This window comes from Gouania willdenowi, chromosome 11, assembly GCF_900634775.1.
Source record: "Gouania willdenowi chromosome 11, fGouWil2.1, whole genome shotgun sequence".
NCBI classification, from domain to species: domain Eukaryota; kingdom Metazoa; phylum Chordata; class Actinopteri; order Blenniiformes; family Gobiesocidae; genus Gouania; species Gouania willdenowi.
The window spans coordinates 13,750,058-13,767,459 of NC_041054.1; the positions used below are offsets into that span (position 1 = coordinate 13,750,058).

The 17,402-nt window shown below is 36.9% G+C and overlaps 1 protein-coding gene across 1 annotated transcript in view; it reads left to right on the top strand.

Moving 5' to 3' along the window:
* Window positions 1–17,402, top strand: part of gabbr2 (gamma-aminobutyric acid (GABA) B receptor, 2) — a 186,915-nt gene that overhangs the window by 96,528 nt on the left and 72,985 nt on the right. The window contains exon 3 of the mRNA XM_028460785.1: window positions 7,757–7,927. Coding sequence (XP_028316586.1) covers window positions 7,757–7,927 — 171 coding nt within the window. The remainder of the gene's footprint in view (window positions 1–7,756; window positions 7,928–17,402) is intronic.

Below are 17,402 nucleotides of genomic sequence, written 5' to 3' on the forward strand. Positions count from 1 at the left end.
ATTCAGATGTTAATTTGTGACAGCATTAAAATAAATGTCGAGAACCACTGACCTGAAAACGTAGTGACATATTGCGGTAATATGTAGGGTCCAGCAAACCCAGACAAATCATGCGTACGCATGAGTGTGCACATGCTGGTATTAGCTACATGATTGACACATTAGAGTACAGATGGCTGCAGACCATAAGCTGTTAGAGTGGAGGCCACCGTCACATCACTCACCTGTCGAGAGTGTGGTTAGCGGGCAAAAGATGTGATGATGTGCATTATCCGCTCTCACTGTTTTTATGTGCACGTGTCAGATTACAGTGTTGTTGACAGCAACCGTGTCCTCTTGGAGAGCCCTTCAAAACAGAAAAATAATCCAACCTGGGTGAAAAATCCAACAGTTTATAGTGATTGTTGTAGTTTTTTTATTAAGCAATGTGGAATACAGAAAAAGAATTATAATTTTGTTTGTGTGGATGACTGGCTTTAATATAGTCATTGAAAGAGTATTCTTTCTATCAGCATTAGCACTGTAGTGTTTGCAATATTGATTTGTATGCTTTTGTTATCTCCAAACTATGACAGCAGGTTGGAATGGAATGCATTTTTTTTCCTGTCTCAAACTCCTACATCAGATATTTAAGTAGCATTATGATCTCTGTCATTCTCTCTTCAAAGAGCTAGATGGTTAAGGAAACAAGCAGAATTACTCCCCTCAATTTAACACCCAACTTACTCAACCATAAAATAAGATGACTTGAATTTACTGCTGCACATCTCTTTCCATAATTGGATAAAATGGGTTACGGTTTTCCACCAACACATGCACAAGTGAGCTATGTGATAATCGGGCCTGATATGTGGAGATGCATGAACGCTGTGCACTAACACAGATCAACTTTTCTTTAACTGGGGCCTTTTTCTCAAGTTAGTGACATTTCCTTCACTGTCTCCACGCCTTCGTCATACTTGACTGTGCTTCCAATGGGCTTCTCAATCAATTGATTGTTTTTTCCCTTCCCCCCTTCTGTCCTGTTGCTAATGATATCGGGATACAGTCAGTGTGGGGTCCAAAGCTTATCCCTCACCCTTAACTCTCCAGCTAGGAACTCCCGTGGTGTACCAAATGTCTCTCTTGAATATTGAATAAACCCAAAGACCACCTGCAAGCTTCCTGATCAACAGTTCCACTATCACCTCGCTATTACTCTTTCAGAGGTCCTGGGATGCAGGCAGGATGGATGGCTTTGATTCTGCTGTGCTGTTGGCAAGGCAAGAGATAATGAGTGTGGCTTGGCTGAGCTGGATTTGCCCTGTCAGCGCCTGTCATTCTTTTAACTATCTTGTTAAAAAACAAGTGTGCAAGTCCACATCGCAAAAATGTTGCATCCAATGGTTCAGTTTTAAGAATTCTTCACATACTCATTTGCTGTGATGTTAAAATAGGACTTTGCATTCTGAAGTTGGTTGATTGCGTGATTTAAACCAAACATATGAGCAGCTGAAATCTATGAGTTGTTACTGATATCCATTCACTTTTGATCTTTTATTGAGCTTCTCTGCAATAGCCACCTCCTTATTCAAAGGCCAACAACACAAATAGCCCCTCGAGGACCAATCAATCCTATTAGATCTGTCAGTGTGATTAAACACGCTCCTGCATCTTCCTTATTCTGCATGTGTTATCCCTTCAAAGAACACTATTATGCAAAGAGACGAAAAGATTTTGGAGTGACAACCCAAATATCAGGGTTGGTTTGAGTTTGTCGAGGTGTTTAGTTCTGGAGAGTTATTTTAAATTGAAATGTATGAACTCGTACATTTTGATCTGCCTGCCATAACACTTAGCACATGTTTTTGTAATACATTTAGAAAACAAGGTTACTCCATGTCATCGTGATCGGGCATAGAGAGATCAGATTAGCTCTATCAGGTTCTACCTCTTAAGGGCTACAGTGATGTGTGTTGCACAGCAGAATGGCTACAAATGTTACTATTACTATTAAATTAATGATTACTATTGCATTTTGTTGAATAAATAGCCTAATTATAGCAGAGAAAGTATGAAATAGTAGTATAAAATATTTGTAATTGGTTTGTATTGATATTATGTGATGGCCATTCTTTACAAATGGTTTCATTATACCACAATTCACATATCAACCAAACTAATTACATAATTTGCTTTTTTGCAGCAGATTCCATTGCATCATGTTGTTGTCGAGCATAAAAAAGTAATACACATTTTGCAACAGTGAGATCTTCCCTGTGGGTATTTACGAACACAGTTGTTAATGTTTAGCTCTCCCTCAAGCTTTTAATTCGTTATCACTGAGCATGAATGTCCAACATGTTGTGGGGCTTGTAAATTCGCTATACAAGACCCTAGAGCCTAAAAAACAGTGTGTACAAAAGTGAAGTCAGCAGTAAAGAAGAAGCTCTACTATCAGGCCAGGCTGGGAAAACTAACTGAATGGGTTTGCAGATGTCCAGTAAACAAAGTACGGAGCTTACAAGGTGTAATGTGTTCAGCACATAGTCTGAACTAACATCCAAACAGAGAGTTGAAGAGGTATTGTAATCTATGAGTAGGGTTGGGCACGTCCGGTTCCGGAACCGTTACGAAGATGTTTGCGATTTGATTGTTTTTTTTTATTCCTAAATGCCCGCACTAGTTTGTTTACGCTGGGTTTGTGTAAGAACGTGACTGTAGCAACTGCTGTGTGAGTGTGTGAGTGCGTGAGTGAGTGTGTGAGTGAGCGCGCGTCTGGTCACAGTTTCAGTTTGGACCGCGGAGCAGAAGGGAGATTGGAGCTAATCACCGGTAAAAAGCCCAATAATAAAACTCTGGAAAACAATCACCAGGAAAAAATTAATTGCTCCCTGGTAAAGATAGTAGCTCTAACCAGAGGTGAAATGATAAACTTTGTGATATTACAGCCTGTACATGCAGTACGGGGACACATTTACTCCACCTCCGGGTCCTAGTGCCAGCCGTCCGGTGAAGCCTGTTCCATTTACCGCATTTACCGAGGTCCATGCGTGTTTAATAAGTCTGTGTGTGTCCGTGTGAAAGTCTGCATGTTTATGCCTCCCTCCACCACTCTTTTCCTTATATACATGTCTTTTAAGGCTCTTATTAAATAGTCTAGGCTGGAGTCCGGGCCGCCGCCATCTTGGATTATGTCATCACCAGTGCGTCATCGCCAACTTGTTTGTAGTGTTATTTCAGCAAGCTTCCGTTTTACAGTTACATTTGGGGACCTTTGTAATTTAATACCTTAGTTACAGTACAACAACCAAATTAAACTGTATCAACCAAGTGAATTCATAAAAATGGCCAGTGTAAAGGCTTTTTCAAATGTAAAAATTCTCCTGTGAAATCTGTGATCTGTTTACCTGTACAACTCAAAGAATCGGAATCAAGAATCGTTTAATCAGAATCAGAATCAGAAATACTTTATTAATCCCAGGGGGAAATTCATTTCGTTACAGCTCCAAATATACAAACAATATATGTTATACAGGAATCGAAATTGAGAATCGGAATCGTTAAAATCCAAATGATGCCCAACCCCATCTATGAGTAGTCAAAAAATGACACATTAATATAATTGGTCAGATTTATGAAGTTGTATAACTTTTCCTGAGTTACTGAATCATCTTCACAACAATATCACGCTCCATTTCTCTGTTTGCGTGGATGTGATCTATTATTCATACAGTTTTGTTCTGTTGCATAAACACGTCTGATTTTTGTAAAAAAAATTTTAGGTTTAAAATAAGGTGCAGCTATGCAAATGCAGTGACCTCAGATATATTGTGATACGCGCCTGTGCATATTAAGTGTCTAACAAGATCAACCCAGTAATGAAATCAGTGATTCAACTGGAGTCTTCATAAAAACGGGTCAAACAATGTCTCAGTCGTGTTAACCAAAGCCTCAGTGACCTTGTGGTCGGTGAGTCGCCTGGAGTCATGGTTTTAATTACTGGCAGAGGTCTGAGAGAGTTTGGCTTAGTGAGAGTAGGTGTCTTCATCTTGGTGTTCCTTCATTCCGCGTGTACATGGGAAAAAAAAGCTCTTCACACAAACCTGTCCTATTTTGACCAGTTGCTTTTGAAACCCTCTTACATAAGCCAGCGCTCTCAGATGTGCGATATGAGACTATATTTGGATTTTCTTTTCGGAAAAAAAAAAAGTCTGCTCAGTTAGATGAAGACAAGACTAGGCTTTAAATATCGCAGTGGATCTCCTTCTATTCTTGAGTGACTTAATGCACACTGCTCTATAAAATTAAGCCTCAACTGACCCAGACTGACCCACCACATTAGGTTTTATTTGGAATTTGGAAAAATATGACGAATTTAATGGTGCAAGTCTAAGCCCACTGGCACATTTCATCACTATACTAGAATTATATCAAACAGTAAAGTGATGGAGGGCCAGCTTCACTGTTTTATCTTTTAAAACTGTTTTTTTTTTATTCACATTATTGATTTACATTTTAATTTTAAATGTTTTTATATTACATTTCAAGGAAAAACTGTAAATGTAGCAAGACTTTAGCATGCCATCACCACATTTATCTATTCTCCTAATTTATTCTTTATCTTCCTTTGTTATAGCTACTGCGTGTCAGCAAAATACATACTTAGGCCAATTATGTATTATTGTTAGTGACCTGTGGGCCCATTCTTGCTTAATGTTATATGAATACAGATGGAGTAGTCTGTATGCATTTTACAATCACTTTGTCCATATTTCAGCATGTAATCAGAAAGCCACAAACCAAAGTATCACTCATAAATGATCTGTAGTTTTCCAGCTATTTGGAGTAGAAATATTATAGCAGAGCTTTTAAGATGGGTTACACTGGTTTAACCAAGATCCTGTGTACTGGAGAATAGGCGTGTATACTTTTCTAAAACAATACCAATATAAGGAAAATGTAGTCATAAGTGGAAAGTGATTAAAATATTCTATCACCAAAAGTTTATTATCCTCCACCACAAAGTGTGAAGGGGGATATAGGTTTGAGCTCCGTCCGTCTGTCCATCCGAGTTAAAGGGGACAGCTTTTCTCAGAAGCTGTTTAAGGTAGGATAACCAAATTCTGTGTGTGGCTTCAGGGTATCAATACCTTGATGGAGTTAGAAAATGAGAAGCGTGCAATTATTATTTCCAGAGTTATTGCCCTTGTTCCGTTTTTCTTTACTCTGTTTGAGGTATCTTCAAAGGGGACAGCTATTCTTACAAACTGTTTAAGATAGATAGTAATTTTATATTCTGATGTGATAATATGTATTTATCTAAGTTCTTAGTTTTAGGACATTTAGGAAAAGGTTGTGAGTTATAATGACAACCAATCTGGTGGGGGATGTTGATGACTGTCTTCTTGTATAGGCTAAGTTGTTAAATAATAATAAATACTGTATTAATTATATATGTCACTGGACTAAGCTCAGATTTGGCAGACCATTCCGATAATATTGTCAATTGATATGAAATCACAACCTATGAAATGCAGCTAGATACAATTACATGAAACCACTTGGTGTCCCTGCAGGCATCCCATACATTGGATTTATTGGTTAAAATACAGCTTTTAACTGATTTTGCAATGCGGTCTTGAAAAAGGATGGTGATTGTCAAATAGCTTTGTGTAATTTTTGTCATTTTAACATGATGTTTTGTTCTAATGGTAAGTGTCAAATGAAAGAAAGTGTTTAATTATTTTTTTCCTACCTTTCAAAGGTTTCCACGGCTATTAAACCGGCTTCATAAACTGCTAATAGCTTAGAGGTCAACACTCCTTTTTGCTCATGACACTGTGAAATCTGACATTTTAGTTATTTTTCTTCCAGTTGCACCTCCAATGGGGTTTCCCCTTCAGCGCTGCGTTGTGACAAATTAAACAAATAAAACGGTACATGGAGGAGAAAGCATTTTCCCAGCACAACCTCCATGAACTTGAAATGCCTCGGGGAGGTCGAATGATCATATATACATACAATACTACATATTGCTTCTCCCTTTTGTTGTTTTAATCATGAGGTGCTTTCCCGATGCAGTCAAGAAGAGAAAGTGTTTTGTTGAAAATATCACATTCTCTTGTTAGAGATCAGTCAAAGCGTTGTGCCTGTGTCAGTGAATAAAACCATCGTGTTTACAGCGATGCTGAGGGGACTTTTAGAGTTCTTCTGAGACGGGCTGGATGTTGTTAGGTTTTAACAATGGTAGGGAGATAAGGGTCTCGATCTCTGCATAAATGATGGCTGCAGTCCATTTTGTTGTTGTTTTTTGAACGTTATTTTATTCATGTGTGACTATAAAACCTGTCTGGGTTGAGTTCATTCATAACAACAAGATATGCCATTTAGAGCGAGTCACTGGTTACTTACGTTTCAGTTTTAACGCAATTTATCACTTTTTAGTAACGCGCGTTTACATTGAGAAGATCAGCAGCGTGATTAATGGATGATGCAGCCTATGAGTGGATAAGGTCAAAATAAACGGATCCATCTTTATCTTTAAAGTTAGGAGGTGCTCGAGCACCGTGACCCTCTTGGTCTGAATTATTCAGAATAATAATATCCTCGCGTTGATCGCTATCGTGAATAACAAGTTCTGCTTAATCTCTACAAAGTATGTAATTAACCATGCACTGATGGAGATCGCTCATTAAATTAACACAGATAGGACACTGAAAGTGGAGCACGGTGCCTTGTTATCGCAACTCAGCAGCAGCAACTACATTTTCAGGAGATCTCAAACTTTGGCTTGGAAACTTCTGAATCTCCCTGTTTTTTTTTTTTAGATGCAGCCAAATATTTGCCTGATTCCTGTGTCCAAAATTACAAAATAAAAGATTTACGCTCACAAGTAAAATACAACATATGACAAAAATATTTATTAAATTAATGTACACGTTTATTGATCCCCGGAGGAGAATTTCACATTTTCAGCAACAGTATAAGAAGAACAAAAATAAATACTAATCATTCAATTAAAAAAAGCTGTTTCAGCTTTGTTAAAATCTCAAAATTCTTGCTGCCTAGTCTTTGCTGATTAGGTTTTAGTTTATTTTTTAAAATAGTATTTTAAAGGGATCCTCCACTGTTTTTACAAATGTGGCCTAAAACCTTTGAAATGTTATTAGAAGATCTATGCCTAACAGTAAAAGTTACAAAAGTCGATATAAACCTCTTTTGTTCATCAAATTTTGGTAAACAAAAGAGGTTTACGTCGACTCTTTTTTTTTTTTTTTTAACTTTTACTGACTTTTAGAGCAACCCAAAGCAACACAAGTTGTCATTTTGACTGAAAAAGCTGCTAAATGATCCTGAATGCTTCACCTCCTATAGAACTCAATGGAATGAAAAGAGACGATTTGCATCATCATTTACGTCATTTCAACATGGCGGTGCACAGGCTTTCAAACAGTAAACAGTAAACACACACACACACACACACAGTTTAAAGGTCATGCATACAGGGGTATGTATGACTAGATATCTAGACAATTTGAAGGTGCTATTTTGCTGACATTTGAAGTTGATTTATCTAATACTTTATGTAAACTTTCAAATAATGACATTTCTTACTGCCATATGCATTATGAAAACCTTATCTAACCATCTTATAGCAAAAGTGGGCTTTGTTGTGTTTGACATTGTATTTTCAAGTGCTTCTTCATAGAGTATATTGTTCTTGGGTTTTTTTTCCTCTAATTTCTGATTCTTTCCCTCTTGATATTCTTTGCAGCTGTCCTTTGCTGCGACAACGCCTGTGCTGGCAGACAAGAAGAAGTACCCCAACTTCTTCCGCACTGTTCCATCAGACAACGCTGTGAACCCGGCAGTGGTGAAGTTTCTCAACTACTACAACTGGAGCCGCGTGGGGACACTCACGCAGGATGTTCAGAGATTCTCCGAGGTCAGTGTTTTTGATCCTGTGTTTGAAACATTCATTTGCTCATTATCTACGTATCTCCTGTTTATCCTGCTGGAAGCTACTCTAGCTGGATAAACCTGCATACAGAAACAAAGAAGATTCAGTGACTCTAATTGTTCTTACACGTGACGTTCCTGGTAAAGAAAAAGACAAACAAGAACATGCAAACTTTACACATTACATGCTTCATTTTTAAGGTGTGAACAATTATATATTTTCTAACTTTTGCTGTCGTTGTGGAAAACAATTGTGTTTTACCCAAAGGTCCAACATGTTGTCTTGCATAGATGCTGATAGCATTAGGAGCTTTATAAAGTTACTAATTAGTGTAAAATGCTTGAAGTAATAAGTAGATGAAACGGCAGTCTGACACATAGGCAAAAGTAAATGTGATTTCTTTTTTAATCTTTAGCTAATGTCTTTCATAGAAAAGAAAAAAAAAAACGCTTTCATCAGCATTGAAGGGGCATCCTTGTTTTAATTTATTTTAACATTTGCCACGTTTTTTAAGGAGATTGAGGTAGAACAATCATAGTCCCATTTGTTTTTTTAATTTTTTTAGAATTTGAGAAAGATGGTGAAAGAAATGTTAAAAGCATCTTGAAGATGGAAACATTTTTAATATGCTCCATTTTGCTCACTTCAAACTAACATTGGTCCTTTACAACAACATTCAACATTAACTTCCATCTGAGAATAGTCATGTGATCAAAGATGTAAATAAAGCACATTTAAGATAGAATAAATGCTAATAAGATTAAGCATCCATTTTCAAACATATTTCCATGTGCTTTATTTACTGTCCTAAGCAGGAAGTAGGAAAAGATTTTACAAACTTCAGGTAAAACCAGTGTATACCCAAACTGGCCAGTCATGGAACGTCTTTTAGTTGGTAAACCTTTACAGAACACTTCCAACATTTCCATGACTTTGCTTCTTTTTTAAATGTTTAAACTTGCATTATATAAATTGGAGAAAAAAAATGCAGTAAACAAATGCAGTAAATATTTCCATTTTTGTGTCAAGGTATAACAGTAATAATAATAGTACACATCACTTTAAACGCACCTGGGTGATAGCACAAGCTAATGACCCGTCAACAACCCAAGAACCATCAATTTAAAAAAGCTGTAGATACAAAAAAAACAATAATAAAACCATGTATTAAAGACACAGTCTAAGCTATTGACTTCATGCCCAGATTTAAAACAACCTGCTTGACAGTGAAGGGGTTACATCTGTTGGTGTCTATACAAAGTTTCACTGTAAATCTAAAAAAAAAAATGAAATAAGAACGAATCCCCTTATCTCTCCGTTCCTGTAGGCACCAAGAGGCTTAAGACGGTAGGAAGACAGACGGCTCAGTTCAATCAATCTGCTGCGAGTCTGGCCTCTAATCCTAATTTACAAATATGCAAACATTGCTTCCATACCTCATGATTCACACAATCACAATCCTTTCTCTTTTTGGTTCTTCAAGAACTCACAGCGGCGGCTGGTCATGGAACAAAACGGCAAAGCCAGAGAAGAAATACAAAATATAGTAAAGGGAGGCAAGTCTTGATTCTTCCCACACAATTTGGTTTAGTCATCCTTTTTATATCTATAGATAAAATAAAAAATCAGACAGAGCAGTTTTAGTCTATGTCTCTTCTTTTCATAAAGTAACGTGTACATAATTCCAGCAAGTTCATTGTGTCTTCATTTTGTACATGATTATAGATTATAACTTATAGAGTCTCATTGATTGAAAGTCAGACAGTACCTCTGCCTCTCAGTAGGGCAGGGTTCGGTTAAAACATAAACATTATCATTAGTGATGTTTGATTTTGGCTTTTTGCTGGTATTCATATATTGCCCAGTAATATATATATATATATATATATATATATGGAATTATTTATTTACCACATTACCACTTTTAATGTGATTGCCCCACTGGATGCATTCCACATATAACATTAACTGTGCAAAATAAGAAAATGATTTGGTCTTCAGTTATGGAAAAAGTGCCATGTTATTTATAGAATTTTGTATGTAAAAAAAAGCACATATCGGTTTTTGAAAATTTGGTGTAAAACTGATTCCATTAGCAACCAATACTACATTTTATGGCAAAAAGGCGCTGATAATATTGATTGGCTGATAATATTGATTGGCTGATAATATGGCCCATCTCTAATAATCATAACCATCAACCCCATAAAAATATTAATGGTTGAATATACTGTATAATGAATATTTCCCCATGGTTTAAACTATTTTAATGGTTTCCTATCAAAGTGAATATAAGCCAACTACGTAAGAATAACGGACCAACCATTATGTCCATGTAAAATTATAGGTTTTTCTTTACTTTGGGTCCTCCTGCCATGAACCCCTGCATAGAGCGTCTCAACTGACAGGCATGGAATAATATTGATAATTAAATCTTGGCCTTGTTTAATTACATATACATATTTGTTTCTACATATTGAATGAATATGAGATAATGCAGACATGTTTAAATCTACAATTGACGTATTACAATGAATAATATTTTACATTTTGATCAGAATTACCCTGGTATACACAGTGGGGTTGTGTCCTTTATATTCCCACGATAAAACAAACATCCTATTGACACGAGTGATTTTTCATCACCTCTGCGCCTGTCATTTTCATTCTATACTTTAATTTTAACGCAAACTGATGTGCACTGCTGTGCCAAGGGGAGAATTGCAAGGTTAATGTTATGTAACCCTTGTTGTGGGTTCAGTCACACACACACACACACACACAAACACAAACATGCAGTAAAGGTGTCCCCTGGGATTGTAACCTGAAAGCTCAAGCTAGCTCGTCATTTCTATTTTTGGGAATAATTGTCACGCGCAGACACACACACACGCATTGATCATGTTGGACACTAGTCTGTTCATGGAGGCTTCCTGGTTACCGTAAAGGCAGATTAGAATGGGTAAAGGAGCAAACAAAAAAGTGCCTGTCCTCACTACACACTTGCACAAACACGCGCACGCTGCCATCAACATTATTGAAATTGCCAGACAAACAGGGCTTACCCAGAAACACAGCAGCAATCATCAGTCATCCAGATGACAGACCTGACTGGGAACAGGATTAGGACTCTGTCCTCTGCATGGAACCCTCTGAGCTCAAGTGTAATTACACTGTGATCGCTGATGAATGTAGCTGAAGGTACTTTTCAAAGGCCAGCCTGTGTGGACTGACTCATTAGCAAAGGTTACTTCTCTCCTATGGTTCTACATAAGTGCAGAATAGTTACAGTTCCCATGTGGACTCCTCACTACAAGGCCATCATGCCTGGTCCACATCTGAAGGTACTTTCAACTGTGAAATCAGGTTCTATGTCTTATTGATAGGTGTGGCAAATGTTTATGTAGAACACAAAGCATCAGAATGCACTATAATGAGGGACCAAAAGAAAGTTGGATTTGAAGTACACAACAGAGATGGAACTCTAATAATTGGCTAAAGGTTGGGATTATATAGTTTTATACGTATATAACTAATAGGGTGAGGCAATCATTTTATCCTTCCATTTGTGAAGTCCTCCAAATGGCAGTGGCAATTTTATTTGTATAGTGCATATCATACACAAGGTAATTTAATATGCTTTACATGATTAAAGAGTGCATCATGGGACATTGAAACAAGTTTAAAAATCAATAAAAGCATTACTGTGAGCACAGCTTGAAAATAAAAATAAAAACATTAAATCAACAATAAAACGATTAATAAAAATATCCCTTTTGGTTTTAAACAGCAGAGAAAAGAAAAGCTTTTAACATGGATTTAAAGAAATGCTCAAATTTGCTGGCAGTTTGTTTCACTTCTTTGCAGCATAACAACTAAAAGCTACTTCACCATGTTTGTCCAAGACAAACGCGCCCTTAGCATCTGCAGGTTACGCAGCTCCTGTACAGATAGTATATACTGTAGCTGTGACTGGCAGTGGGAACGACACATTCATTATTGAGGGTGAGAAAAGTTTTTTCAATGATCGCCATGGCAGCCATTGAACCCAAAGCTTTCCACTCTTTCTTCGTTGAGTTTCAGCACCTGATCTTTGATAGTTAATTAGGAATGAGGATTATTTTTCAACATGTTGATGAGTGTATGTAACAGTATTATTGTTTTTACTCTGCTATCCCTTAATCTAGTTCTCATCGGTGGGCACACAGATTGAATGACCCCCTAGTCCTGTGCGAACGACAGATATTACAATCAATCATCGTCCAGGACAGGTGTTTAACATTGTCTTGCCTTGCCCACCCAAAGGAGGAAAATGAAAGAAATGATGTGTCATCAACTGACCCGTTGTCCTGCAATAAAAGTGTGATTACAGGACAATCATGAATCCAGATATGTGTGTGTTTGCCGCCGGGGATTCCCTGGCTGCAGCCGACACAGGAGAACTGTTCACAGTTTTCCTTCCCACTGGTTTTCTTTTTTCTTTTCTGTCCCCTCTGTCTGATCCTTTCTATCAAACCGGCTCAGTCCAGCAGAACACAGATGTATGTCCTTTTTCATCTCAAAGGCAGAAACACAAAATCAAACCAATACCAATCTTTTTCTGACAGAAGTTTAAATCCTGGAGGTAAATGGCTCTGTGTGAGCCTTTTGTGTGTGTTTGTGTGTGCGTGCGTGTGTTGCTGTGCTTGTGTGATTTGTTGCATAGCGTGAATTCTGCTCTTTTGCATGTCTGCATGTGATTGCTTCCTGTTATTCCATAAAACCCTACATCGCTCCCAAATGCCCCCTACAGGCACAAAGGCTGTTCCAATTCCAACCAGCTGCCACATATCTCCAGGTCCTTTTTTTTTTTTTTAAATTATATTAGTATTTTACTCATACACAGAATAGGAGATTGTACCTTGTCCTGTCCAACAAACCAATTGTTTCGCAACAGAAAAACAGGTTGTATTGATCTATTCTGGCCTCCCTGGTGTTTCTGCTCAGTGAGCAATGCATCAGAGCAAGCATTTGTGTACAAGTGAATGATGTAACATAGTAGAACTATCTCCAGAGGAGCAAAATAGTGATAACAAACATCACTGATGTCAGGGTAAGGTTGCCTTAGCTTTCAGTAGTTTCCATTGCCAATAAGCTCAGCTAATAGTTTATAATGGGTATGATAATCGATTTTACCAAGGTAACCATTGTAAAACAATATCACTATAGTGAAGTAGCTTCAGTAACATACTAGGCTTTGCAACCTGATGTTTTGTCATTTGAATCGATCATGTTGAGGGTGATGCACTAAGTATACTTACATGATAGTCATTCAACATTGTGATTATTTCGTTATGGTTGAATCCTAATGTGTTTGGACAGGGGTGGACGGGACAAAACTGTAGCCCTGGCATTTTATGTCCAGATCAGCCCACTACATTATTAGAGGATGCCATGTAGAAGTCGTTATTAAGTCAGTGATTCTCAACATGTGGCTCTTTGTCTTACTTTTATTTGTTATTTCCCCAGAAAACTTTAAAAGGGGGAAATTTTTTAACCCCTTTTTACCTATTGATATTGGCCATTTTGCAAATTCCTTTGTCCCATTTTTGCCCCTTTTCAAAAAGTCCTGACACTTTTTCCAGACTTTAGCTACCTTTTGCCAATAAATACGTCTTTTTTTTGTCCATTTTTGGAAGTTCATTTTGACACTTTTATCCAATTCTTGTCCTTTCTTGATTTTTTTTTGGCAACTTTCATCCAAATAAGCTAACTTTTGCACAATGAAAACCACTTGTTTCCTTTTTCCCTACAATTTGCCTCTTTTTGTTCCACATTTTTGCCCTTTTTCACTATAGTTTGCCACATTTTGCCCATTTAAGCTACCCTTTGCCATTACATACCAGCTGGTTCCTTTTTATTTGCCCATTTTATGGCCATTCTTGAATGTTTTTGGCCTATTTTAGTCACTCTACACTCTTTTCCGGCCACATTTTTGCCAATTTTAGACTATTTTTGGCCACCTGTTACCATGTCTGCCTCCACTCGCTTGTCAAAAAAATAAAAAATGTAGCGGACCGGACCGGCTCGCCGGGACGATGCCAGGCATGCCAGATGGCCAGTTCACCCCATGTTTGGACAAAACTCTACTTTTAGTTTTCTGATACGTGTTTTTTGCAGCTCAATACATTTCTGTCAGGTCGTTGGGTGTTGGAAGGACTGAGTTGGAGCATTAAAGTAGAACGACGGTGAAGTGGTTTGAAAACAAAAGACTTGGTACAAAACAAAGAAATAAAACTAACTGACTGGCATACTGACTAACCTTCTGGGAAGCGTGAAGAGGACACAAGCAGACTGAGTAGAGGAGACCAAACAAAAGACAAACACTCCAATAAATAGTGAGGGAAGGTAACCATGGAATGAAGAACACCTGAGTGGAGATAAGAGGGAACCTAATCACACGATAATAACAGTGTTCATTTCATTCTCAGAACATTTTCATCATAGTTTTATAGTTGACATTTCTTTAACGTGCCAAAAAAGTAATGATGACTGAATTTAAAAAGGCACACACAAAAAAAAACTACAAAACAATTATTTAACAAATAATAACAAAACTACAATGTTTACATGAGATGCAAAGAAATCAGAACTAAGGTAGTTTTGAATTGTAGAAGGCAGGACATGCCAGTAAGTTATCCAATAGCAGTATAAGCTGATTTTGCGTTAGATTAAAAAAAAAAAAAGGGAAAATAGGACACGTTCTGTTTTCAGCTGTTGGTGGGAATAACCAGTAAAATTCACAAATTTTTACCAGAGGCTATAACTGCACACAGCAGCCAGATTCTGCACATGTAAATAACCAAGGCAACTGTCAAAACCATCACATTAAAGAGCGATTGTGAGAATGTTTAAGATTCTTTTGTGAACAACATCCGATTGCAGCATATTAGTAAAAAAATATATATAATATATTTTATTTTGTCATTTTGGTTTTTATTATTTTCATTTTTATCAATGATTTGGTTTTTTTAATTTAATAACAAGCTGCAAGTCTTTAATATTGCTAAATTTCACAAAATTGTGCTTTAACGTGATTAATAATAATAATAATAATAATAATTATTATTATTATTATTATTATTATTAATAATAATAATTTTAATGTAACTGTTATGCTTAATATTTCAACATATTGTCAACAATATCTGTAAAAGATTTAGCCGACTACAATCTTAATGTTGTGCAAAAATCTGAGTTTCAACTCAGGAGACCAAAATGGACTCTTATCAGCATTTGGTCTGTTCAACTTCATCATAATATTGGCAGGAACTCATATTGTTCACAGCAGCAGAGATCCCCAGAGTGAATGTTTGTACATTATCTCCCATTCTGCCCTGATTTACACCGACTGACTTATTTGCATTTTATCAAAGCTGGTTATTCACATTTGTGAGTGTTTATTTGTTTCTAAGGCATTCCCTCATATACTGTGTGATTCTACTTACTTACTTTGGACTCATTATTGTGCGTGTGTGAACTAATTTGATATAAAAAAATAAAAATAAAAAAATATATATATTTAATATACTGTATATTGTCACAGCCTGCTCTATTTTTAAAACAGAGCACAAACACTTTCAGTGTTCTCTTGTAGATAAATAGTTTTCATTTGACTGGATCTTTATTTATCTCCAGCTTTAACATATAATAAAATAAAATAGATAAAGAACAAAAATAGAACCCATCAAGGGCAAAATAGTTCATATGCTTAAGTATATTAAGCATTTCATATACAGTATATTTCAAAATAAAAATACCAAAAAGTGTAGCAAAACAACAATAAAAAACAACCCCAAACAACTTCTATTCTGACTTACTAAATGTAGTTTTAACATTTCATATAAAGTGGCGTACCCCCTTCCTGATTTCTTACTTTTTTGCACGTTTTTCACTCTTAAATGTTTCAGATCATCAAACAAATTTAAACATTAGTCAAAGATAACACAATTAAACACAAAAAGCAGTTTTGAAATGAGGGTTTTATTAATCAGGAAAGAAAAAAATCCAAAGCTACATGGCCCTGTGTGAAAAAGTGTTTGCCCCCCAGCTCCTATTAAAACATAACTGTGGTTGATCACACCTGAGTTCAATTTCTGTAGCCACACCCAGGCCTGATTACTGCATACCTGTTCTCCATCTAGAAATCACTTAAAAAGGACCAACCTGACAAAGTAAAGTAGACCAAAAGATCCTCAAAATCTATAGACATCATGCCGCGATCCAAAGACATTCAGCAACAAATGAGAAAAAAAGGAATTAAAATCTGGAAAAGGTTCTAAAGCCATTTCTAAAGCTTTGGGACTCCATGGAACCACAGTGAGAGCCATTATCTACAAATGGCCAAAACACGGAACAGTGGAGATCTTTCTCAGGATTGGCAGGCCGACCAAAATTACCCCAAGAGCACAGCAATGACTCATCCAAGAGGTGACAAAAGACCTCACAACAACATCTAAAGAACTGCAGACATCACTTTCCTCTGTTAAGGTCAGTGTTCATGACTCCACCATAAGAAAGAGACTGGGAAAAAAATGGCCTGTATGGCAGAGTTCCAAGACCAAAACCACTGCTAAGCAAAAAGTAACTAAATATTCTGTGAACTTTTTGGAAGGTCTGTGTCCCATTACATCTGGCGTTAAAAGTACCACTGCATTTCATAAAAAGAACATCATACCAACAGTAAAATATGGTGGTGGCAGTGTGATGGTCTGGGGCTGTTTTGCTGCTTCAGGACCTGGAAGACTTGCTGTGATAAAAGGAAGCATGAATTCTGCTGTCGACCAAAAAATCCTGAAGGAGAATGTCCGACCATCTGTTTGTGACCTCAAGCTGCAGCAAACTTGGGTTCTACAGCAGGATAATGATCCAAAACACACCAGCAAGTCCACCTCTGAATGGCTGAAGAAAAACAAAATGACGACTTTGGAGTGGCCTAGTCAAAGTCCTGACCTCAATCCTATTGAGATGCTGTGGCATGACCTTCAGAAGGTGGTTCATGAAATCAGGAAGGGGGCAAACACTTTTTCACACCGCTGTAATATACTGTTTTGAGTTTAAGACAGTATTTTGAGTGCTTAATGGAAAATTAAATGGCAAGATAAACCGCTAATGCAAATTACTAATACATATACTTAATTTTAAATTATTTCAGTGTTACGAGGTATAGCAAATATGATTTAACTCGGGTCACAGGCCCATGACACGTGTGCATCACTTTCACTCTTGCATCAGTGACGAAATGCGGTCATTATAAAATACATATATGTGACTATAGCTGGTAAAAGTTTGAGTAAAATGGTATCAATGTTGTTTTTCCTCATTCTCATTTAAGGAGAAACAAACATGTCTGATTTTTCATGATTTTTCATCAAAGTCTAATACATATAATGTAATAACGACTAAAGTGAATATGCAGAGT